The 26,594-nt window shown below is 40.0% G+C and overlaps 1 protein-coding gene across 1 annotated transcript in view; it reads left to right on the top strand.

Moving 5' to 3' along the window:
* Positions 1–607: 607 nt before the first annotated feature.
* The window catches only part of TULP4 (tubby like protein 4), a 123,657-nt gene continuing 97,670 nt past the window's right edge, over positions 608–26,594 (top strand). The window contains exon 1 of the mRNA XM_010581928.1: positions 608–859. Coding sequence (XP_010580230.1) covers positions 608–859 — 252 coding nt within the window. The remainder of the gene's footprint in view (positions 860–26,594) is intronic.

The following is a 26,594-nucleotide window of genomic DNA, read 5'->3' as shown; positions in this document are numbered from 1 at the left end:
TTTATGCAATCTCTTTCAGCTTTAGCAGCAGAAATACATCAGATGGAAAAGATATGCCAGAGGGCAGCTTGGAAAAGATGAATGTCATATATATACATATATATGTATGTGCGTGTGTTTAAATTTCTGCAACTGAACTTTTGAAGAAAATCTGACTGGAGGAAATCTTAAAAGCCTTAAGTTACTTGAAACCTACACATTTGCAACTCTTTGTCTCTGGAATTGCATTACGCTAAACTGGAATCTCAGGCTGTATAAAGATTATATCAAGTTGAGCAAAAAGATGACTTAACCATTTCTTGAGCGCCTCTTATGAAGTAGCTGTTTCTCCAAAGGATAAGTGCACCCTCACTCTACAGACTCAAAAACAAAAATGAACCTGAATTTTTTTTTAAGTGTTACTTTTTCTTAGCCAACTGCCATCATCTTTTATAGAGGAATTTTTCACTATGCATTTGGTGGATATTTATAAACACTGACCCCATCCTCCTCCCTTTCAATGATCTATCCCAGGTCAGTCTTATCAATAAAAAAAAAAAAATTGATTTAAATTTTGTGCACTAGACATATTACTTTCTTATGTCAAAAAATAAAATATTTAAAAAGCATGTATGCAGCAGTGGAACATGGGCCTGTTCTTTGCAGCGATTCCAACATCCTCTGCCTCTCCTGGAAAGGCAGAGTCCCCAAAAGTGAGAAGGAGAAACCGGTGTGCAGGAGGCGGTACTATGAGGAAGGCTGGTTGGCAACAGGCAATGGCAGAGGAGTTGTAGGCGTCACTTTTACTTCCAGCCATTGCAGGAGGGACCGGAACACCCCTCAGAGAATCAACTTCAATTTGAGGGGCCACAACAGTGAGGTAAGCAAAATGTGTGTTACACTTTAAAGGAAACAATAGCAACCTTTTTTTTTTTTTTTTTTTTTTTTTTTTTTTGTAGTATTTCTGCTTGAAATTTGACAGGGCGCTGTGAAGGAGGCTCAAGACTAATCCAAATGTGATTGGGATCTATTGGAGTTCTTTCTAGTAAATTCAAGCGCATGAAGCTGATGGGGGGAGGTTCTCTGGAAAGGTCTGGTTTTGTTTGGCCTATTTTCTCCCTCATTCCCCAGTGCCTCCCAGTTTACAGGCAAATTCAATAAGTGCATGTTAAGGGAGTTAAAAGTTGTGATAGTTGACTGCTTTTACACAGTATTAAAGTCTGGCTTGGAAGACTAATGGAAAGGCAGGGGAGTGGGAGAGGAGCTCAGTTGAAGTCTGCCAGTTTTTCGGAAGCTGCAAACTGGAATGGGAGGGGATAGCTGTCATCTTTAGAAAAACCTCTCAATTTTGTTAGAAAGAGGGGCAAGTGGGACTTCTCAGGAAAAGTGTTAAGATGCCCTGGAGTAAAATGCTGTAATTTCAGAGCGCAAGGCATTGTCCTGACTACAATGATACAAAAACTTTTCCATTTGTTTTTTCTGAAAGGGATACATCTGTTGGTAAAAGCTGATATTTCAGCTGTGCTTTATCATCTTCCTGGGTCCTATCTCTCTCTTGGTGTAATTCTTCATGGGAAGTGCAGACGATGCCCAGCAGCATACAGAGTTGGACAGGTGTAAGGACTTAGTTTCTGCTTTTTAGTTAGGCTGTGTTTGGATGTGCTCTTTGAAAATAATCTATCCAAATCAAAGCTTTGCTTTTAGGTTAGTGGGTGGAATGACTTGTATGTACTGAAATTAAAACCGAAGATACTATGTGGTTTTTCTTGTCTTTTGTGCTCCTTACTCATCGGACTCCAATGTATGTTGCCCTTTTGACATAAGCCGCACCAAAGATGTAGAGGTGGGTGGGTTTAGTTCTTGTGTTAACATTGATAACAGTCCTCTTTTCAAGGAAAAAAGGGAGCAGGGGATAAATATTTAGTCTTAAATAATTGCATCCACATGCTTTGTCTATATGAAGGTGCATGGGTGTATTGTAAATTATATAGACTTTTATATTTATAGACAAGAGACAGATTCATGTATACATTTGTATTGGGTTCATTCAAAAAAATTATAGCCACCTTTTCCCAAAGGGAGGAATGATGTTTAAATCGAGCATTTTGTTTTGAATCCTCTCTAGTTGTCAGTATAATTTTCAGTTGCAAATTGCATTTTATTTTTGAAATGTGTGATACAATGATCACTTTTCATTTCTCCATATTTTCTTCTCTAACTTTTCTGTGAACCTGGGCACCTATTTTTCTCCTTTTGCATCATATGTGTCTTGGAAACAATGGAGGAAGTGCTCTATATGGGAACGTGAAGTCTTGTTGCAGAATGTGGAAATACAAGACTAGATTTAAGTATATGCCAGTTAAGTGGAGAAGATGCTGATGTGCATGCTGCCCTTTGGTTTTGGCTAGTTTTGCTTTGTTTACTCAGTTGGCCATTAGATTCTCTTTCTGGGTCACTGCATCATTCCCATGTGGATTGAGCTGTGGTGTTTGCACATCCTTTCACCGAACAGTGATTGGCATGAGAGAGACTTTCAAACGAAAGGAAAATGTTGTTTGAATTTTTTTTTTTTTTTAATTTGGGCGCTTAAAATGTGCTCTGTCAAGCTTGTCATTAATAGAGTTGTGTTTCTGTAAATAGTCTTCCTGACAGCAGAAAATGTGTGAATGACCAGAATAGAGACTGCTGATTAATTTTTCTGTATGGCACTACGAAACCGGTGTGGTGGGGTTGTAGCGAAGGAAGAACAAAAGTGGCTTTAGTGCAGCTAGCTTTCTGTAATAAGTCTGTGGCGGCTGTCAGATTTTCCTGCTGGCATATTTTTTTGAGCATCAGTGTAGATGAAAGTTCATACTTGCAAGATGATGTGTTACACAACACTCTTCACCAGGCTTACTGAATGTAATCCTTTTATAGGAGAATCCTACTGATTTTGGTAGGAATGAAACTAATACAGGATTTGTTAGTTGTTAAAGGTATATAGTTGAACCGGCAAGATTTTTTTCTTTAGAAAATACCTTTACTTCTAAATCTGTCTGTTGAAAGATTCTTTAAAAGAAAGAAAATGTTGAACAGCACTGCTTATTGCTAATATTTGCACAAGAAGTAGTGAATGTTTTGTTTTCCTATTCTCATTTTAAAAAGCAAGCAGCCAATGACAACCTTGTCTCTTCTGTCTACCACATTACACAATGGAAAATGCTAATTTTGCAAGCATATTCTGGTATATGTGTCTGATTAAAGCTATGTTTGTTGTTGAGAATGTGCCCAAAGGGATGCGATTGACTTAAAACTTTTAAGAGCCTGTGTGTTTCACTGACCAAAGTTCTAGGAGTGTGTTGTATTGTCTTGTTCCCAGAAATGGGTGATTTATACCTCTACATATTTTTCTCTGGGATAAAGCTAGGGTGACAGGTCAAGTTGACTGTTTTTCTGACATAAGTTGCTGCTTTAATATTACTATGCATTCAATTTTAAAGTTTGCTGTAACAATTATACAGTATGCTGTAATGAACAGAGCGGAAGAGTGAAAATACAGAAGCTAGATCCTTTCCATTTGGGTTATAATTAGCAATATGCTGCAGGCAGAGCCGTACGTTGTATTTCAGTTTTAGGGTGAAAATCTGGAAAGGGTAATACAGCAGCATTGTGCTTCTGACAAGAACGTGAGACTATTTTTAATAGGGTCATCAAGGTGGATGCTAGTGATGTATTTTTGCAATGTTTTTATGATTGCTGAAGAGATTCACTGAAACCTTCTTTTGGTACACAGGTTCTTTTTTGACTGTAATAGCGTGCCTGTAGCATATCTGAACAAATAAGAATGAAGAATCCCCAGGACTGAATTACTGACACGCATATTGCAGTGGTGGACTTGCATGACTCATCACATTGAACAATAATTGAGAATTAAATGCTTTGTAGTGTGAGCCATGCTTGTGTTTTTACAGTTGCTTCAAGGTTGGCTTTTAGAGTTTGCAACTAGGAAGTGGCTGCCATATTATTTTAGTTAACCATCTCATTTTTTTGTAGTTTCTAAGGAGAACTACAGGGATTAAAATAAGCATATTCCTTTTATTCTGTGGCAAGAGGTAAAAATACTGCATTTTGTGACAGATCTTTTTTTTTAACTTTGGCATTGCATTTACAGTTCTGAATCTCATTTACGTAAGGCTCAGCATTCTAAAAATGAAAATTTGAATGGGCACATATCAAAGGCAGAAGCAACTTTGGTGCAGAAGGAAGGGGAAATGTGCGTTGTGCAGCAGTTGTGCAGCCATGACGTGTTTCACGTGTCATAGGAACACGTTGCATCTCTGACCATGGGATGGGAGGTGTCTCTGTGAGGGTACGTAGTGGACGGAGCAGTTGTGAATGACTGCAGAGGCGTGTGATTCAGTTTGGCTTTGGAACATTTCCCTTGGTCTGGGAGAACAAACTGATGGAAGCTGGCATTCGGTGGGTTTCTTTCTTAAGTCTGGCAGAAAGGTTAGAAGGCAGGAAGATGTGCCATTGTACCGCAGCGTGTGAATTAGCAGCCAGGGAACAGAGATGTGGTGGCCTAGAATACCTTCCCCTCCCCTGCATTTGTAAATGCAGTGCTGTGCAGAAATTAGAGAGTGAAATTTAGAAGTCTTTGATTTTGACCTAACTTGACTTTCCTTAGCTGCACTGGGAAACAGTGTTAGAAAAGTAATTGAGTACATTCCTTTTATGACTCTTATTATTTCTGTGATAAATTAAGGATTAAATGAAAAATATCTGGTCACTTCAGCAAGGTCAGGGTTTTACCCAGTGTGACTAGTAGGCTCTGAAGCATGCCAGGCTGAATATTTTTTTTATAATACCATGGAGACACTGACTTTCAGCTTCTGGTCCATCCCGAGGTTTCTGGGGAGAGATTTTCAAGGGGATCTCTGAAAGATAATTAGAAAAAAAGCCCAAACTTATCCCCAGTGGGCTTTGATTAGCCTTTCAGGGATCTTCCCTTCCAGTGAAAGATTTACAGGATGTCTGCAAATCAAATTGGTTGGGTGGTGCTGCTGTAGGTATTTCTTTTAATGGGTTCTGTTGTGTCTAGTGTATAAAATAATAACACTTTCTATGGCACTTACTGTTTCTTATATTATTAGTGTTTAAAAAAAATGTTTTGCAGGTGTGTATTTTCTCTTCACTGAGCTAACTAAAAAGACATCTTTGATATATTTATTAAGATTCAGCATGCTAATTGCTGGACTGAAGCATTAAAAAAGTAGTGCAAGAATATGCAAATTCAGATGCAGGGAACAAAGTAACGTGCTGAATATGTTATTGAGTATGTATAACACTTTTAACTGTAAACATAAAGTAAATTGCTCATTTATTTACGTTTGACATTATTTTAGTGTCTTAAGTGCATGACTACAGCTGCAAAAACCACCCTGTTTTGTTTAGCACAGGATTTAGAAGTAGATAGGGTTGTAAACATATCTCAGTTGGACTGTCAAATTAAGTATTTTTAGTTAGATCTTTTCAAAGGAATGCTGTCCTTTAAAAACATTCAATAAATGTTGCTTTTCATACTACATTTGTTATGGAAGTCTCTGCACAGTTCTTGGTTTTGCTTTGGAGTGGAAGGAGGTTACAAATTGTTTTTCCTATTTTAAAAGGAAAGCCTTTCTTTATTCTGTCCACCTTTTTGGGCTTGTATATGAAAGTTCTGAGCAATTCTGGCAGAGCAGATTCTTTCCAGAAGTCTGTGGCTTGTATAGGAAATAAATTTAAAAAACCAAACAAATAAACCTTTTAAGTAGTGTTTCTTGGTTTGTAGTGTCACTGGTAAGGATATAGAAAAAAATACAGGAAAACTGTTGATTTGTTTTTTTTTTAAAAAAAACTTTGTCTCTTTTAATTGTAAGTGGCATTTGAACCTTAAATGATTCCTGGACAGAATTCCTGGACAGAAAAACAAGTCAGCATGTGAGTCTTGACAGCATGGGTACCTCGTATCAATTGTTGCCTTCAGACATGACTGAAACTGTTGTTACTGGTGAATGCTTTAAGAAATTTTGAGGTAGAGCGATACCATAATAATGCCTTTTGGCTGTAGAAGCCTCAGTGGTACAAGACATACACTGATGTAAACTGCAGTGGTACTGCAGATCTTCTCTCTTGATTTTCTGTCACTGCACACCGAAGACAGGACAAGGTTTGTTGGCAGAAATCTTTTTGTTAAAGCAAGCTAGTGTAATTGGAAAAGACAGACAAGCTTTTGGGCATACAAGGTTCTGAAGAAGGACTTGTATTTCTGAAAGCTCACCTAGTTTTTATAGCCCTGCTAGCTGATACAGTGCTAAATCTGTCTACAAACCATGCCCATACTCTGTCCTTAAGCTATTACGGCTACAGAAAAATAGTGCTGCAGAGAGAGGCAGAATTAGTGCTTCTGTGGGCAGTGACTTGTAGGAGAACAGGTCCTGTGCCTGACTGGGCTGGCTCAGTTAAATTTGTATTGTGACTGGTATTGCCAGGCTTTTCTGACTACTTACTTTCAGAAAGGACAAACACATTGGGATTTCATGCAGGCACTTTATATCTTCTGGAATTGTCTGCTCTGCACTTGCTCTGGGTGCTTGAGTGCTTTAATTTCTTAAAACAGTATTAAAAGAGCCAAAATACATTTTAAACCTCTTTGGTAAGAAAAGGACTAACAGTCTTTTAAACTTTGATGAAGCTTAAATATGCTCTGTGACATGCAAGAAGTGTCTTTCATAGCCTTCTCTTAAGAGAATTAGCAAAGAAAATAAATGGAGCTTGAAGTTCCTTAAGTGACAAATAGCAGTCCTGCTGCTTCGCATTTCTGTGCCCTATATCAGTTTGCAAACCCCAAGGTATGGCCTAAACTGTGCTGGTACACATTCTGTAAAGTTTGTTCACTCCAAGAAGGGAGACCACTTTCAGTGTGTCTTTTATCTTTTCTTTGTGATATTGTTTTTTTTCCAGCCACACTTAGCTTCTAGTTCCACAAATACTTGGCCCTTTCTGTCTGACTGTCCGTCTTTCTTAATTGCCTCAGAATCCGAGCCTCTCTGCGAGCTCTCCAAGTTCGAGGGGGTTGGCGGCTCAGTGCACTCTCCTCTTACTAAGGTACAGGATTATATTTGTCTTACACAGTCACGTGGCTTTGAAGCAAACCATCCAGTATTGCTACAAGTGGTGTTGAATAGTCAGAGTCGGTAATGCTGCATTGATGTGCTTCTGGGAAGTTGCTGTTGTAGGTTGTGTGTACACAGTGTGTTTCCTGCAAAGGATAGGTCATCTGTTCAAGAAAACTTTAAATTACAGTTTTTCTGTTTTGTTTCAATAAGCATCTAGAAAGTCATCCCTCAAGGCTGGGTAAAAAAGGAATACATGACATGAGAACAGTATTGTCAGCTTTTAAACAGAACTAATTATATTTGTAAGCGGGTCATCAGTGCGGTTTTATGTTTTACTGTGCTATAACACATAGCTACAGTTTTGTTGTTAGATAATTCTACTCAAAAAAGTTTGAAGTGGAATCAAGCTCACTTCTATCAGAAATGAACCCTAAGCTTTTATTCATGTTAAATTGTTGAAAGATAACAACATGCATATTTCAAGATAATGATATGCCCAAGGAACCTTTCTTGCCTTTTGAATTAGGGCGAAGATGCCCTATTGTTTTGGATAGGAGCAATTGTTCAGCATGATAACTTGGGTGTTCAAGGGAAATAAATGCATTTTCTTTAACAAAAGTTTAATAATAAGGAACTATAGATGTAGTGAATAGGTGAGATTACTACTAACAGTTGATAGCTAAGCTTGGAATATGAGCACCTTCTGAATAAGAAGGGTCACAACTCAGTATGTAATTCTGAAGGCCTTGTATATGCATACCTACATACTGAGCATCTGAAGAGTCAAGAAATCAGGTTTTATGATAGCATTTCTGAGCCATAATAATCATTAAGGATACTGCCTTGGTTTAAACAGTTCCCAGAGGAATTCATCAAATTACAGATAGTCTGAACAGATAAGATATCCATTACAAACCATAAACATTTCACAATATAATTGAACATAGAACACCAAGTAATTGCTTGTCAAGTATAGCTAGAATGTAGTAGGACAGACAAAAGAAATTTTATAGGCACTTGTCCTTGGGCAACCAGCATTTCTGCTCTGATAACAATCTTTTATGAACATGTGTGAACTTCTGAGGGAGTTCTCAGTATTCTCCTTGCATTAGGAGCTTCTTTAAAGAGAAATAATCCACTTGTATAACAAAAATGTTACAGGAAGAAACAAAAATGAAGTTGAATTGGGGAATTTTTTGTGAATTTTCAAACAGAAGTGCTGGTTTTAAGTTTTCAAAATAGGATTGTGATGTTCCGGTTCTGGAATTATTTGACAAATTAGTATATTGGAAAACAGTATCCTTACATACTCATCAATTTTTTGCATTTTAAGAAAATGAAATGTACATGGCTGACTTTACTAATGAAGAAAATACATCTTTGTTTAGCCTGATCAGAATGTAATGAAACTGCAAAGTACAGTGGATTTATTCTGCTATTCAAAAGGGACACTCTGGCAGGAAGGAGTTCACACCCCTTGCCCTGATTAACAGCAGGGTTCTCGTGTTGGTGGAAGATGTGCGTTGGAGGAGCCTGCTTTGCCAATTTTGGTTGTTCTCTGCAGACAACAGACAACACTGTCTCGTAAGATTCTCATAGACAAGCTGTTGATGTACAGGCTGGATAAGCAGACAGTGAGGTGGATTGAAAAGTGGCTGAATGGCTGGGCCCGGAAGGTGGTGATCAGTGGCACAAAGTCTAGTTGGGGGCCAGTGACTAGTGGTGTACCCCAGGGATCAATACTGAGTCCAGTCCTGTTTGACATCTTCATTAATGATCTGGATGATGGGGCAGAGTTTACCCTCAGCAGGTTTGCTGATGACCCCAAACTGACAGGAGTGGCTGATAAGCCAGAGGGTCGTGCTGCCATCCAGAGGGACCTTGACAGGCTGGAGAAATGGGCTGACAGCAACCTCATGAGGTTCAACAAGAAGTGCAAAGTCCTGCCCCTGGGGAGGAAGAACCCCATGCACCAATATATGCTGGGGGGCCACCCAGCTGGAAAGCATCTTTGCAAAAAAGGACCTGGGGGTCCTGTTGGACGCCAGGTTGAACATGAGCAAGCAATGGGCCCTTGCGGCAAAGAATGCAAATGGTGTCCTCAGCTGCATTAGGAGAAGTATTGCCAGCAGGTTGAGGGAGGTGATCCTTCTCTGCACAGCACTGCTGAGGCCACACCTGGAGGACTGGGTCCTGTTCTGGGGGGCTCCCCGCCACAAGAGAGACATGGGCATATAGGATGGAGTTAAACAAAGGGCCACAAGGATGATGAAGGGACTGGAGTGCCTCACATGAGGAAGGGCCGAGAGAGCTGGGGTTGTTCAGCCTGAAGAGAAGGCTCAGGAGGATCTTATTAATTTATATAAATACCTGAAGGGAGGGTGCAAAGAAGATGGGGCCAGGCTCTTTTCAGTAGTGCCCAGTGACAGAGGCAATGGGCACAAACTAAACTGCAGGAGGTTCCCTGTGAATATCAGAAAACACTTTTTCACTGTGAGGGCAACGTGCTCATTTTGCCCAGAGACGTTGTGGAGCCTCTATCCTTAGAAATATTCAAAAGTCATCTGAACACAGTCCTGGGCAACCAACTCTGTGTCCCTGCTTGAGCACGGAGCTTGGACCTTCCAGAGGTTCCTTCCAACCCCAACTGTTCTGTGATTCTGTGAAATCTGTTTGTAACTCTAGGTGAAATCCTTTGCACCTGAACTGGTGGAGCAACATCAAAAAACACAACTCATGAAGGCAGGCAGGAAGCGCTAAATATGCAGAAGTGTGGAGAGAAGCCATTCGAGTTTGGCTAAAATGAGAGAACAGCTGATGTGCTAGAGGAGGCAGAGAGCATTTTTCCTGAGGATGAATCCAGATGATATTCCAAGTAGTCAAGCAGTTGGAGAGCATAGTCAAAATCCTCATGAGGAATTATAGGCAGAGATAATTAAAATGCGTAAGAAAGTCAAAGCTGTTGGATGTGAGGGTAACCACAAGAGAAGCAGAATTTGGGAAGGAAAATTGTCACTAGAGCTGAAGAGGAGCAGAAACTGTTTAGATGGAACAAGCCATGCCTTTGGAAAGAAGTTTTAGAAGAAGCTGCAGAGCATAAGTCTGTTCTAAGCTGCAGAAATCTGCAGCTCTGCTTAAAGCAAAGTAAAAAAAAAAAGCTAAATGTAGACGGTGAAAGATCTGACTTCTGGAGGAAGTTGTATCACAAGGTAGCAGTGCCCTAATTACTGAGCTGGCTCGTTTGAATGTAAAATGAGAAAATGGTAAGTAACTGTTTCATCAAGGAAAGGCAAGGCAGAACTGTGAAGAAACCTGCAGCAACAGATCATCACTACCTAGGATAGGTGTGTAAGTATACCTGCATATGTGCAGGAGAGACACGTGTAGCTGGAGTAGAGCCAGTCTCAGAAATATTGTCCAAGCTGAGAGTGACACTGGCTTTTGTGAAGCTGAGCAAACGTGTGAGGGATCTAGCGTTCACTGACACTCAGCAGAAGGCAGCAGTCAGTTCCACAGATGTAGTTTCCAGAGAGGATAACGGCCAGCAGCAGAAGACACAACCCAAGGCCGATTATCGGCAGTATGGTGACCTCCCAAAGTTAATGTTCTGAGTAGTGTCCTGGAGAGGGGGCCAAGCACAAGGACCTGCAAGAGGTGTTGGAGAAGTTGAGAAAGACTGTGTTTTAACCTGTTGAAGGAGAAATCCATCATTCTGAGTAAGATGGAAAAGAGACAGACAAAGGGTTCTTCCACCCAGGGAAGAGATCGCTCTAAAGCCTTTAACCTGAAAAGAGCTAGAGGATATTGAGTTTCACAGAAAATCTGATTCCACCAAAAGGAATGAATCAATGTCATTCTTCAGGTAGAGATACAACAGAGAATTGTGTTAGTAAAAAAAAAAAAAGGTAGGAAGGAGACTCAAATAGGCTTGATTATTCAGTTACAAAATACTAAAAATAATGTTTGTAATTTCTAGCTACCCTAATGAGGACCTTTCTTGAGGAATGACCTTATTTATCTTTAAAGGGTGCACAGGTGAAGATATCCCAAAAGGCTGTTTTGATGATACAATGAGACAGCTTTCTGATGCTCTGCTGTTGGTAAAAGGAGTGTTGATCGCATACTAGAGAGCTTAGTTTAAAAGGGATACAACCAGGCCTTTACATCAGAGTTATCGTAAGGAAAAGGGATTCTATTCCTTATTCTTTCCCTTCCCTTAATTCTAATTTGGTCCTGTGAGGTATTTCTTGAGCCTGGTAATACTCAGATACCTTGCTCCTCAGTTCAGAAGTATTGTGGGAGCATATGATGAAGCTGTGTTTGCTGCTGCTACACAGAAGTGATAATGTTAAATGCCTGGTTAATTAATAGTGTTGCTGTGGAGGGAGTTGTATTTATTGTAAGGAATGGGTGCTCAAAATGGGGTTCCTTGAAATAAGGTGTCTTAAAAGTACACGGAGGACTAAATGGTTAAGAAAGGCTGCAGTTTGAGAGTACCTGTCACTTCTTGTTCTGGTAATAGCTTGAGTTAGGCATATACTTCATGACCTAAATGGGACCAATACTGAATAAAGTGTATGACATGGAAGAATATTTGATGTTACAGTTAGAGGCACAGATTGTTTTAGTGTACAAAATGAGCTGTTAGCTTAAGTTATGTTTCTCGGTGCAGAAGATAAATGCTTTCTCGCTTATGTCATTTTAGCAATTCTACTATTGCCCACAAGATACCGCATTGATTACAGATGCTAAGAGTAGGAATTGCTGTTTTCCCATGGAATGCCATCAATCATCTACATGTTTTATTTATAGTTCATTGCATTTCCAGCATTCTTACCGTTTCCCGAATAATACCCTTAATGGCTTCTTCAGATTTAGTAGTCCTTTTACTAATTAGGGAACCGAGACCCTGAACTCCACTTGTGAGAGAAGTCTGTGTGTCATAAGCTCTCTTGAATATTAGCAATACTTACGGAAGTTATAAAAATATAAGCCAACACTTGTTTATTGAGAAATATGTATTGGAATATATATATGTTGTTCTTGTTTGAAGGAAATCAGAAGTCTTTTGAAGCAGTGTTTCAAATCAAGAATAGTTGTTAAGGATAAAATTTGTCCTGCTTTAAGTACTTTCTCCAGAAGAAATAAATCCAGCAGGGAGGTTAACAAATTAGATTAGAACATTGTCGTTTTAATACGTACTACTTATGCAGCCAATTATACCTTGTTATTATGTCTTATGGCTGCCATAAAGTCATTCTGTTGATTAAACAGATTCAAATTAGGCTTTGACACAATGTTATTATGTATTATCAAAGGCCCTACCTGGATCTGGAGTTTCACTGGGTTAATTGTGGTAATGGTTCTAGTCTTTGTGGTCACTGGGTATATGTTAAAATTTCCTTGCTCAGCCAGCTTCCTGTATGGTTCTCTCAGAGTGAAGAAGTGAGATGTGGTTGTGATTACACTGGCCAGGGAGATGATTGTGTTTAATGACCAGCAGCAGGTGTCAGTAATTATAGGTGTAGGTTGCTTCTCCAGCTGGAAGGTCCTGAGTTGCTGCTAGCAACTAAAATGAGCCACCTTATGCCTGAGATGGGAGAGGGAGATGCCTTCTCTGAAAACAGATGAGCCTAAATTACCATTTGAGGCAAATGCATGTAGTTTTGTTTCTGTACATATATAATATTTTCATACATGCCTCATTTTTATTTTATTTGCTCTTTCTGCAGCTTTGATGCATAATTGTGACAATAATCAAAACTTGCTTGTAAAACTTGAAGGACTTCTGCTTGTCATATGACTAGAAAACGTCATATAAAGAAGTTGTATTTTATGTGAATATATATATGTCTTAGGAAAGACATGGACCTGTTGGAGTGGGTCCAGAGGAGGGTCACAAAGATGATCAGAGGGCTGGGGCACCTCTCCAGTGAGGACAGGCTGAGAGAGTTGGGGTTGTTCAGCCTGGAGAAGAGAAGGCTCTGGGCAGACCTTGTTGCATCCTTGCAGTACTTAAAGTGGGCTTGTAAGAAAGATGGGGACAAAATTTTTAGCAGGGCCTGTAGCGGTAGGACAAGGAGTAATGGTTTTAAACTAGAAGAGGGTAGATCTAGATTAGATGTAAGGAAGAAGTTCTCCACTGTGAGGGTGGTGAGGCACTGGAACGGGTTGCCCAGAGAGGTGGTAGATGCCCCATGCCTGGCAGTGTTCAAGGCCAGGCTGGATAGGGCTTTGGGCAACCTGGTCTAGTTGAAGATGTCCCTGCTCATTGCAGGAGGGGTTGGACCTTTAAAGGTCCCTTCCAAACTGAACTATTCTATGATTCTATGATAAATATGTAAATTAGAGTATTTGTAATATATATTGTCAGGTAAAATAAATTCATGTAAGTAAAGCTGTTGAAAAAATAACAGCTGTAGAAAAGTTCTGTTCCACAGAAAAGTAAGCTAATGAGGAACTAAACCATTTGATCTGCGGGCCTCATACAGTCTCCTAATGTTCCATGCTTTACTTTCAGCTAACTTCATAAAACAAATGTTCTATATTGAGCTAAAAATTCATATGGAGTTCAATAAATGTGCAAATAGATGAGACACACCATAACATATGATACTGTTTTAAATAAGAGCATAGCATTTTTTTATTGTGACTTTTGAATATTCTTATTTTCTAACTAACGATTCTTCAAATCGGTTGTGAATAGGCATGAACTGCATACTAGCCGAAGGCGTAAGCTTTCTGTCCTTGTGTTTTGCCTATTCAACTGTTTTGTTTTGCAGGAAATGTCTGCTTGTACTATGGCTGTTCAGGTGCTTTTAAGTGTTTCTTTCCTACAAGTTCCCCATGTTTAGTGCCGTGAAGACTCAATAACAACAGATGAAACTAAACTAGAAACACTTTTTTGATATATGTACCCAAGATGAAAATTCTTGCTGTGTACTAGGCATTTTATTACTTCACTTAAGATATTTTTTCAAGGTATTTTCCGAGCGTGAGACTTCTGTACTGAAATACACAGAGGTTTAGTCACAAGTGTATCTCCTGTCTGAAAGTAGTAAGACATAGACTTAAAAGATTTTAAACCTAATGCCTTTGGGCAGCTGTTATTTTTAAGTTTCTTGTGGCCTTTATGTTTGTACTCTTCAGGACAGAAATTTGAAAGCTGTTTAATACTGAAGGCACTCTTGTTTCTTAGATTATTTTTTTTTCTAATACTACTAGTCGTATTAGAAATACCTTGCTATTAAAATTTTATTTTGAATTGCTGGTGCAAATAATAGTAGCACCTGAATTATTAGCATTATTTCTACTAACTCTGTAGAAATGGTAAGCTTTCCAATATTATTACAGTACTGTTGAAAACCAGATGATTTTATGTGATGAGCATCCATTATTATTTTTACTGGCATTTATTCAAGCAGAGCATTTTACTCATTTGATGTAGGGATCTAATACATAATTAATTACATGTTAAGTGGTAGCAGTGTCCATGAGAGCAGGGAAAGAGCTCAGAATTTAGGTAGAAGTGGGAATGAGCAGGCCCTGGGGAACAGGGCAGCCTGAAGGGTAGGGTGGGAGTTTGGGACTGTTAGGGCGTGAGATGCAGGAGTACCTGGAGGAGGATAGGAGGCAGAGAGAGGGCAAGCCTGCCTGCTGCTTTTCTGATGAGGCTGTCTGCCAGGCCATGGGGTTGGACCTGTGGTTCTGAGATCCTGAATTCCGCTGGATTCGTAAACAGCTGTCAGGTGTGGTCAAAATATGTTCATCTTCTGTAGTGAATGATCCAAACCAGAGATGACAACTTTAATAGCTGTTAGTTAAATGTAGATAGTAGATATCAGTCCTGCTCATCGTTTTGTGGATTGATGGTGGATGTCAGGAGCAACATGTAGGTTTTTCCTATTTCTTTTGTAAAGCTTGAGCAATTTGTCAGACAGCCATTGTGTATCAGAGAGAAAGATTAAGCTATCAGAACTTATGAAATGTCAGCATTACCTGCAGTTGATTTACCGTGTCGGCTCATTTCTTTGAATGTGTTGGTGTGTACATATTATGATTCAGTTTTCAATTAGCTGAATACATCCTTTTTTTTTTTTTTGATGCCTTGCAATTCTTTTCCGTTCAGTACCTGTGTGGTGCCTGTGGATGAGGGAAAGTTGGCTGAACAAGCTCTATACTGGTTTTGAAAATCAGTAAGTAGTCACTGAAGGGCATGAAGAAAAGTGAAGTCCCATGGTTGGGCAGCTGAATGTTGCTGTGGGGGATTGTTTTTTTTTTTTACTGAGCTTTTCACCATAACCAGTATGTATTTCTCATTTTCTGAGTGATAGTAGTAATCATTTTACTACCTTTGGAACTGTGAAGATGAATTAATTAATTTTCATTAAATGTCCAGATACAATAATTCTACTCAGGTACCCAGCATTTCTTGGTCTTAAAGCATTTGCTTTTGTCAGTATCATCTTGATACTCTTCTCGGGATCTGATTTCACAAGCAAATTTTAAAATAAATTTTCATGACTCATCTTCAGGGTTTGATCATGAGTAATATTTGGCCCCATGGCATGGCATGGGAGCTTTTTGGTATATATCTGTCTAATCTTAAGGGGTTCCTTGATGGACAGCATAGCTAACTTCAAAACTCGAGACTTCTGGTGTATAGCAGTCAGAGTAAGGGGATTTTTAGTTGTGTTTTACATCTAGCTCATTGTGATTCAGTCGGTTCGTCAGCTTAGAAATCTCCTGTTCGGAGCTTCAGAACAATTGTAAGGACGCGGATTGTACCCAGAGGATGTATAACACAATTCCTGTTAATGCGAGGTTTTAATAATTGAGTTCACTGTTGTTGATGATGACATTAGACATGTTAGACCTAACTTGTCCTGTTGAGCTTGAGTTTTAAAGTGTTCTAAAAAAATTCTGTGATGTACTTATATGCTGCAGTGATTATTAAGACTGAGAATCACAGGCATTTAATTGAATCTGAAACATGGTAGTGTGAGTCCCTTGGGTAGGTGTGAAAGCTAGAAGTAAGTCAGATAGTACATGGAGTGAAGTTTCTTATTGTCGATTAACTCCAGAATCACTTGAGAAGTGCAGACAGTTTATCGGCAAACTTACTGTATCCTCACCAGTACTGCAAATACCACCACAGTCTGAAAAATCAAGTTGAGCTTTTAGTCCTCACCAGTAATCAAGGTTTTGTAGGTTAATGTAGGTTAGCTCTCCTACATCATCTATCCAACATGGTATCTCTAGCGGGTTTAAGCAGGTATAGTGGAATGAACTATTGTATTTATGAGTAAAGATATTCCTTTGGCTGTGAAAGCAACAAAAATATGTTTTCTCTTTACTATGCTAACTCTGCGGTGTTAACTTTTTATCTTGCATGTCAGCAGAGGTGAGTTTTGAATACACATGGGGAGCAAATTTATTGAGTAAACAGTTGCTACTGTTAAATAAATCACTCTTAAGGCTGCATTTTAAAGCCCTTCTATTGTCAGAATCAGGCAGAGGCCCATAAAATGCCTTACAGAAGGTGTGTGAACTGTAGAAGAGGCTTTAAAATGGGGGTAAAATGTCTTTTTAAATGCCCTTTATACTTCCAGGTGGTTGTAGAGGGTGCTTTTTGGGTTTTGCTGTCCAATGTGATGATGGTTAATTTTCCCCTTTATTTTTACAAGTGTTCTTTAGCAATGAAAATTCCATTGTATTGTGCTGTAGCACTCGTGGGTAACTTCTGTTGGTGTAGATTTAGCTACCTTTCTTGTGAAATTGAAATCTTTCTTCATAGTTTTCCTTAATAGTGAAAGATGGGTTATTATTTTTTAAATATTCGTGTGGATGGCACTGGTTTTAGTGGAACATGTTAGATTATGTAAAATACTAATCTAGTCTGGTGATAATGACAACTTTCTATTTGGGTTTTTTTACTAATTGAAAGTATTTGAATTTTTTTACTTAAAATAGTTTTCAAAAGCCTTTGCTCACGCCTCTTAATCTTTGTAATTCTGCTTAAAGAAAGTAGTCTGCTGCTTTCTTCATTCACTACTTGGGATAAGTAGGGAGGGGAAGCCTTGAAAATACTTAAAATTGAAGACACAGATTTTCCATTTCAGTGAGCCAGTAGTAGTCCAAATTAAAAATAACAGGCTTGGTTTTGAGGATTTTTGATGAGCTGAAAGTTTTTGGAACTGTAATCATGACAATCACATAATTGTTTGATGGAAGGCTGCTCACCGATTTGTATTCATTTTTGGGTGGTTATTAGCAAGCTAATAACTCTAGATGCTGTTTTGAAATTTCCTGTCATTTCTTGTCATTGTCACTGGAAGCACTGGGTATCATTCCAAGGGATCAGCCTGACATTTGATACCACATTTCTCACAGGCAGTGATGAGGAGTGCAGTGTATGTCGACAAGTGATGCCCAATCTTTCTACCTAGATGAACCGACACCTTATTCAAGTGTTTAAGAGAAAATTGTGTGCTTTGGCTCCTCCTCTGCCACATGACTGGACTGTGGGGGGGGCACTACAGTCATATACTTTCCAAAAGCAATAAAAATAAATAGGTAACTTGTACCAGCGAGTTGTATTTGGCCCTCAGGTGGAAGTTATCTGAGCAGCAGCTGTAAAATATGCTCATTATCATGCTTTGTTGAAGGTGGTACAAATGTGGAGCCCAGCTGCTTCGTCATGGCCGTGCTAAGGAATGAGATTTGGCTGCCCTTCTTCTTTGTGTTGTTACCACCAGCGCTGATAAATTGTTATGCCTTACGCAGCTGCGAGAGCCACTGCACTTCTGTAGTGGTAGCACTCTGTGTTGCAGGTAGCTGGAGTTGATCTGTCGCGGGAGACAGGCTATTCCGGAAGCTGAGTTGTAGCAGAAACTCTTTGTTTGCTTCCCCCATTTTGCAGCTTTTTTGTCAGTGAAGGATCCCAGCAGTAAGAGACCAAGTCAAGCTACAGAGCAGAAAGGACCGAGGCAGGATCTCTCAGTCACAAGGATGCCAAACCATCTGACATCGAAAAGCTGTTAAAACTTACAAGTATATGACAAACTAGTACAAATAGCACGCTGGGTCTTTTAGAATATTAATCTATTTTATGATCTCCCTTTTATAAATAAAGCTATATAATAAAGTGCTCCAGGGTCTTTTCAGATGAAAGGCATTAGATAATGGCGCCTTTGGATGTTTACCTCTTGTCTGGGCCTGTTAATACGTTTATCACTGAAATGCTTTATTGCAACAACTCTGTTCTTGCCCATGTGTGGTGTAAAACCATTTGAATGTCATCTTTATTTATTTTAGCTCATTTATTAAGTTGCCTATTGTGAGGCATCTATGGCCTGAATTAAAACAGCTACGAAACACTAAAACCAAATCTCTACATAAAACTGCCAAATAAAATACATAGCCAGGCAAGATTAAAAATAAAGAAATAAATAAAAAATCAGGCACAAGGACAAGCCCAACAAACCTCTTGCAAACCACCCACAAAGGGATTAGTTACCAGCTACTCAAAGGAATGGGATAAACATGGGTAGCAGATAAAGAGCAAAGGGAGGGGACCCAAAACAGATAAAAATAGCTCAGTTGAAATAAACAAGTCCTGCAGTAAAGCCTGCCAGAAAAGGGCAAGAAAAGAAGTGCATGCTGAAACGTTACACAGAACTGTGAGTTGTTATACAGGGGTGGAAGTCACGGTGCAATGTGGCATCATCCTGAGCCTGGATCTGATCCGGAGCAGGCAGAGTGCCTCGCTGGCGTGCGGCCTGCAGGCTTCAGTTTGGTTTTGTCTGGCTGTTTCAGCCTGCCCTTGAAGGACCAGCTGCAAGGAAGGAGGCAGCAATGCTGATACAAGTCAGAAAGCTGCTCTTCCAAAACACACATTTGCTTTGTTTGGTTGGAATTACAGTATCAGGGCCCTTATCCACCCATTAAGCACAGAAGACCCAAGTACTAAAATGTTTTGCAGGATGAAGTCTAGAAGTTGTAAAAAGATGCATCCTTTTGAGGTTTTGAGTTTTACTGGCCTGGGTGGTTTCTTCTCATCTTTCCCAAGAAAAGTCCTTTGTAGCCATCAGAATGCTACAGGCAAGTGGAGACCAACTACAAGGGCTTATCTAAAACATCCCCTTTTTAACAGATTATTTCTCCACAAATGGACCTTACTTGTTATAAGATAATTTAAATGAAATCTGTGTTGCTGCCATGTTTGTAAATCTGAACTGTAATCCTTCACCTGTGCCAAATGGTTGTCCCCAAACAGGTTAAATTATTGAGGGCGGGAGAAAAGTCTAACATGTGACTTGGCATTTTTGGTAGGGTCCACCCATGCTCCCAGCTCTAAATTTCAAAACAAACACACCCTGAACATTATGCTGCTCTTTTATTATAACTTCTGGCAACCTGTGGTTGGTTTCTGCTTTGCATAGCTGCCACTTCATGGGATTCTTATTGACATTTAGTTTTTCTGCTTGGCCCATTTAGGTATTTGTTTCAATGGTACAAATAAATAAATAAATAAATACTACTACTGCTACTATCTTTAGTTCCACTGCTGCTTTTCCTCAAGTAACATTCTTGTAGTTTTCTCTCCTTCCCTCCCCCCTTGCAGTCGTACCCTTTTGCACTTGTGAAAGCTGGAAGTTGACTGTTCTGGAGGCTAATCGGAGAGATACCGGTCAGAGTGGATGTGCAAAAAGGCGGCAGTTGTAAGAACTCTTTAAACCTTTAAGGTTTATGCTCACCTGTTGCCAGAGGTCCTGGTGCAATCCCCAGTGCTGATGCTGGGGTGGCTCCTGTGTGGAATCCCCTACGCATCAGGATCAGGAGCACATGTATAGTCGTCATCTAACTGGAACACGTTTCAGTCATTACTGTCCTCTCTTAGAGGTGTAACTGAAGGCAGTCTGCAGGTGACTAGGAGGATGCTACAAATTCTTACCTATAGGGTCTTGTATAAATTGGAGAGTCATAACCCTGCTGGTTTGTGACCGACATCCAAAGGATGTTATAAACAGTGTGGACGGAGGTTTACAAAGTAGTGGGGCATTGCAAATTTCAGTTCCTCTTTGCTAATGTGTGTTTGGTATTTGTAAGTTAAAAATAGAATGGCTGTTTGAATTTAAAACATACATTAAATGAAATAGCTAAGAGAATGTAAAGTAGTAATTCCTGTGTTGTCAAGCAGAGCTCTGACTCTATTGAAGCTCTCTTGGACACTGCAGTTGTCTTCATAAATCCAAACTCCTCATACCCATACGAAGCTGCATCCCCTTCATTGTAGCTTTGATTGGACCCACAGATGGGTGCTATGCCCAGATATGCAGGAGTGTGGATAAAAGGAGCGTGATGAAAGGAGTAGTCTGGTTTACACCCTTATACATAATCTGCTATTTAGCATTTCTCAATTCCTGGTTTTCCCTGTAGTATGCTGTGGGACTTCTGGAAGCTATTACTGTGGTACTGGGTTTATGGTTGTGACAAAACACTTGCCAGTCTTCAGAGCTTTCTGAGAAGCTGCTGTTTGAAAATGGAGTATTTTCTTCTTTCTTTTTTTTTTTCTTTTTCATTTTATCTGTCATTACCACCACATTACCATGCTTTTCCTTTATTCCTAGTAGTTTCCTTTTTCATTTTGAAATGAAACTCTTCAGCCTTAGCTGGTGCTTAGTGTTCCTTTGTCTTGGTCATCTGACTCCTTGTCTTAATTACATCAGCTCCAAACCCCATCTATATTTCTGAAATGGCTCAGTCCCACTTTCTGTTGTGCCTACTTGGTTCCCGTTGCTTAATGATAGATTTGTTTGGGCCAGAGATTTCTGCCTGTACTTTCTGGTGGTAAAACAATTTAAGGAGTCCTGCAAGGTCTTCAGATGTTCATTGCAACTGTGATTTGAGGCATTTGGTCTAGTAATGCTCTGTGCTGAGATGTGTTGTAGAAGCAGATGTATGTGAAGCTGCCTGTGTCATTATATTAGCTTACTTTTAGATATACTGCTCAGTGTTCTTAAAATGTCCCTGACTTGTCAGGTTTTTAACTTAATTGTACAATTGAACTTTTTGATGTGAAGAGGAAAAAAAATAAAAGAGATAGTTAAAAGTTCAGATACTGACCTTTTGAGAAAAGGAGTGAAAAAGAAATACAGAGCAGACTTTACCAGAGGTAGAGAGAGAGAGAAAAGGTTAATGCTGGCACTGGCAATTTTTAGAGTTAATTTGTAGCTGTATGTCACCAGTTTGAGACAGGACAGCAAAAAGTTTTACATCCAGCACTGTTTAACATTTTTGTTGGCAACACGGACAGTGGGATTGAGTGCACCCTCAGCAAGTTTGTCAACGACAGCAGGCTGTGTGGTGTGGTCGACACACCGGAGGAAGGGATGCCATCCAGAGGGACCTGGACAGGCTTGAGAGGTGGGCCCATATGAACCTCATGAAGTTCAACAATGCCAAGTGCAAGGTCCTGCACATGGGTCAGGGCTATACCAAGCACAAATACAGGCTGGGCAATGAGTGGATTGAGAGCAGTCCTGAGAAGGACTTGGGGGTGTTAGTGGATGAAAGACAGTATGAGCCAGCAATGTGCGCTCACAGCCCAGAAAGTCAATCACATCCCGGGCCGCATCAAAAGAAGTGTGACCAGCAGGTCGAGGGAGGTGATTGTGCCGCTCTACTCTGCTCTCGTGAGACCCCACCTGGAGTACTGCGTTCAGCTCTGGGGCCCCCAACATAAGAAGGTCATGGACCTGTTGGAGCGAGTCCAGAGGAGGGCCATGAAGATGATCAGAGGGCTGGAGCACCTCTCCTGTGAAGACAGGCTGAGAGAGTTGGAGTTGTTCGGCCTGGAGAAGAGAAGACTTTGAGGGAGACCTTACAGCAGCCTTCCAGTACCTAAAGGGGGCATACAAGAAGGCTGAAGAGGGACTTTTTACAAGGGCGTGTAGTGATAGGGCAAGGGGTGATGGCTTTAAACTGAAAGAGGGGGGATTTAGATCAGATGTGAGGAAGGAGTTCTCCACTGTGAGGGTGGTGAGGCACTGGAACGGGTTGCCCAGGGAGGCTGTGGATGCCCCATCCCTGGCAGCGTTCAAGGCCAGGCTGGATGGGGCTTTGAGCAACTTGGTCTAGTGGGAGGTGTCCCTGCCCATGGCAGGGGGGTTGGAACTAGATGATCTTTAAAGGTCCCTTCCAACCCAAACCATTCTATGATTCTACGTTAAAGGCTTTGTCCACAGTGGTTAAGAGCATCCATAGAGTATCAGATCAAATGTCCAGATGGCATGGTGTCCTGTTTGTGGCAGTGACCAGTAGCTGACACGTAGGGAAGAGTTTAAGCACCAGTATGCTCATAGTTGTGCTTTCCTGATACAGATCCTCACTCTCCAGGACTCTGCAGCTCAGGAGCTCCCTGGGCCAGGTACACGGACTTTGTGTCCGTACAACTTTATTCTGTGAATTTGCCTAACTGCTTTTTGCATCTGTGTAAAATTTTGACCAATCCTGTATAGTGAATTGTACCATTTACCTATGGGTTGTGTGGAAAAAGTACATTCTTTTGTTCGAATAGCCATCTTTCTGATTTCCGTTGATGACCTTTATTTTCTGCACTGGAAAAGGCAGTAACAGTTGTTAACCTATTTACTTCATGCCACTCCTGATGTAATAGACCTGTATGATATGCCTTTACAGTCATTTATTTTCCTGATTTGAATAGTGTTAGTGTGTTGCTCATACTAATCTATCCATACGTTTGAGTCATCTTTTTTTTCCTATTCTCAGTGTGTTTTCAGGTTGCCTTATATGCATTTTGAGGCTAGAGGAAGAAGAACTGCACATAATCGAAATGAAAATCCATACAGTGGTGTAATGCTGGTTCCTGTTTTCCCTATCTCCCCCACCCCCTTACAGTTGCAAACGGTGGCCAACATAATAATGACAATTACTGCTTGTTATAGTTAGGGCTGACGTGTTTCTTTGAAAGAAGGCCTAGTGGGGGACATTTTAACTGGTGATGGATACAGGACCTGACATGGACTCCCAATACAATTTCTGCTTCTTTGTTCCATGTAATATTTGTCAAAACAGTGGCGATGAATTATGATATGTATTTATATTTTTTCAGTGTGAAGGATGGCTGCATTCAACATGCACACACACAGATAAAAGAAGTTGAACAGCTTCAAAAGCTGTGTCAGTCAGTCTGTCAAAATCGCATTGGCAGACCTGGAGCACTGTATGTACAGATGGGACCTGAAAGTGAGATCTGTTTGCTCACGGGAGAAAAGGGAGCTTGGTTTGACAAGATTACCACGGAGAGCTGCTGCCTTGCTTGGCTGTGACTCCATCTTCACACGCCTTGTAAGAAGCTTTTGCTAAATCTCTTTTTTTTTTTTTTTTTTTTTCTGCAAGCCATGTTTCCCTCTTGGAGGTGCGCAGCCTTCGTGTGCTGTGTCCTCTCTGGGGCACCAGCCACCTTTGTGGCCCTGGCCCTGCTCCTGGGGTCTCCCTGAGTGGCTCACTGCACGGGGGGTTCATGAGCAGGCAGGAGAGCTGCTGTCCCAGCTATACTTTTGCTCATGCTCTGAAGGGTCTGCAGGGAAGCCTATAAAGGAACAGAGGCTACTTTTCTGTGTAGGGGAGTTAGGGAAGAAGAGCACAAAGCGAGTAAGGCACAGGCTGCGAGTCCTGCTCGTTCCTTCAGAGTAAGCCCTCCCTGGGACCTGAATTTGGGCCGGATTTTGTGGTGAAAAGGTGTGTGCCTGTGGTCCGGAAGCCTGTCTTACACACTTTGGAGAGATCTTTTTAAACTGCATCAAGCCTTGAAACTAAACAAGTAACTTACCTGTTGGCTAGAAGGTCGGGGGGGTTTTGTTACAGGGTTGGCGATTCAGAGCAGCTGTTCACCTACCGAGTTAATGGAAATAAGTGTTTGAAATATTGGGAGATTCTTCTTTCTGGCACCTATAGCCTTTATGTATTTAAAGTTGTCATATAAGCAGTTATCCATGTCTTATACTTTTGTCATGAGAAATAAGATAATCTTAATTTGTTTTAAAATGTGAGCATTTAAAAATGTGTTTATATAGGCAGTATAATTAATTATCTCTCTTGACCAGGTAATAGGTATGTATTATTTTGCTAGGCTTGCTCCATAGTAATACTGACGTACTGAAGTACTGATCTGTTTTCTGGCAACTAGTTTTTGTGACTGCCTTTCTCAGAAAGATCTCGTGCGTTGAGGGGAAGACCTGTGGGTCTTATTAGAGGCATCCACCTTCATGGCTTTGATCATGCTGCATACGGCAGCATAAGAACAACACACCTGTGTTTCATGATAAGGCTACTTTGCTCTGATTTCAGCTAGCAGATCACTTAATTCAGTAATATTTGTCCACCTTGAAAATGGTGAACATTTTTTAAAGTTTTTGTAAGGAAGATACTAAATGTCTAATATCTGTATTGTTGAATGGATTAAAATAAATATATGGAAATGATGCAACTTAATGAGCACGTTCCCTTGAGAATATACTCAAATGCAAAGAGTACGTGAAGAACATGGGCACCTACAGACTACAGCAAACGTATGAAGGAATAAAATTCCCGTAAAACAAAGATTTGGAAAGAACAGAAAAAAAGCTAGTGCACAATAGTAGTTAAAGGTCTAAAATCTATAAATCAGTCATTGTATTGGGAAATAGAAAAAGAGAAACTTAGCAAGGGAATGCAGACATTAACATAAATGAGGTTCTTGCAGCCTCAGTTGTTACTTAAATTTTCTTTAAAATGTCAAAGGCATGTGTTTTCATCGTCCCTTAAGTTCTTGTAAAGTCTGATTTTTCTTTGTTTTTCTGAATAGAGAGCTGAGTGGTGCCCCATGGCAGGACCAGAGGCAATGGGCTCAAACTGAAACACAGGAGATTCCTTCTGAACACAATGAAATACTTTTTCACTGTGAGGGTGACTGAGCACTGGCACAGGTTGCCCAGAGAGGTTGTGGAGATTCCATCCTTGGAGATAGACAGAAGCCGCCTGGAGAGGGTCCTGGGCAGCCGGCTCTAGGTGTCCCTGCTTGAGCAGGGGGGTTGGACCAGATAATGTCCAGAGGTGCCTTCCAACCTCAGCCATTCTGTGATTCTGCAAAAAAAGGCTTTTAATTATAAAAAGGAATATTTTATTCCCATTTGCATAATGTAAACAGCTCAGCCAACATAGTCGACACTTGTAAAAAGAAACATTCACCTTCAGATATTAAAATGAGCTTTCCAACCAAATAAATGTCTAAAACTGTTATGTTTCAGTGATAAGAGGGGACAGAAGGGAAGCTTCAGACCACAGTGTGAATTTGGGGCTCTGATCTCCTCTAGCTGTAAATTGGAGGTTTTGCATAACACTGTTGATTAAACGTATCTTGTTATGAGGATAATATTCAGAAACAATCTTTGTGGGGTCTTGTTAGAAGTACTGAGTAGGTATTTGGTCTTTATAGCTCACTGGGATGCTTGCTAGTGTATTCTTGGGTGAGATCTACAGACTTCTGTCTAAGAAATTATTTTTTTTAAAGTAGAATTGCAAAATAAATGAGAGATTAATTGCCATCCAAATTGGATTATTTGGCAGGGCTTCTTGTGTAAATCCATTGGCATCAGTGCTTGATCTAAAATGATGATGGCATTGATACTAAAATGTAAAGCACTGGCATTTTAAGATGACTCACTTTAGGAAGAAGTACTATTTTGAAATCAATCCTTCAGTCTGAGCTGCAGGCTGGGGAGAACAGTTATTTGCTTTTGATGAGGGATATGAAAAAAATTGATTGAAGGTTTACTGAGGGACAGAATCGTTGCAGGCATGCAAAGTTAGAGGAGGTAAAACACTTTAGAGAGGACTGTAGAGGAAAAGTCTACTTTGAAAGAAACAGAATAGGCTGTATGATTCAAGACAGATACAAACTAATAGGCTGACCTTACCACATTTTCTATGAGGTTTGGCTTGAAAAGGAGAGAAGTAACTTCCAGTTGAAGGAAATTTTGTGTCTACTTCTTTGAACTTCATTCTATGACTTGCATTTGTAATTATCGATGTAGCTTGAGCTGAATTACAATTTTTTTTTCTAATGGCACAGTATTTTTTTATTTTAGTTAGTTCATGTTTCACAGTGTTTTGAACATGAAAAATGCTACATAAGTGTAAAGTGTTGTTTTATCTTTGGACTGCTAGTCTTAATTTATTTACTTGCATGAATTTGTGCTCCAATTCCAGTCTCCCTGTGATTTCCCTTTATCTTCTACAGCTTGTGTTGCTTGGGATAGATGGCTTAGCTGAGAATAAAGCTGAATTTTTCATCATTTTTCTCAGAATCACTTAATGACTCTTTGTGGTACTGGTTTCCTTAACTGATGCATTCTTTTTTTATTTTTTCCTTTTTCTGAGAGTGTTCAAGTTTTCAAATTGTTTCCCAGTGTCTAA

Source organism: Haliaeetus leucocephalus, unplaced genomic scaffold (genome assembly GCF_000737465.1).
Source record: "Haliaeetus leucocephalus isolate CR32 unplaced genomic scaffold, Haliaeetus_leucocephalus-4.0 Scaffold819, whole genome shotgun sequence".
NCBI lineage: Eukaryota > Metazoa > Chordata > Aves > Accipitriformes > Accipitridae > Haliaeetus > Haliaeetus leucocephalus.
Note: the sequence above shows the minus strand (reverse complement) of the source record. Positions and strands in the feature narration are given on the sequence as shown.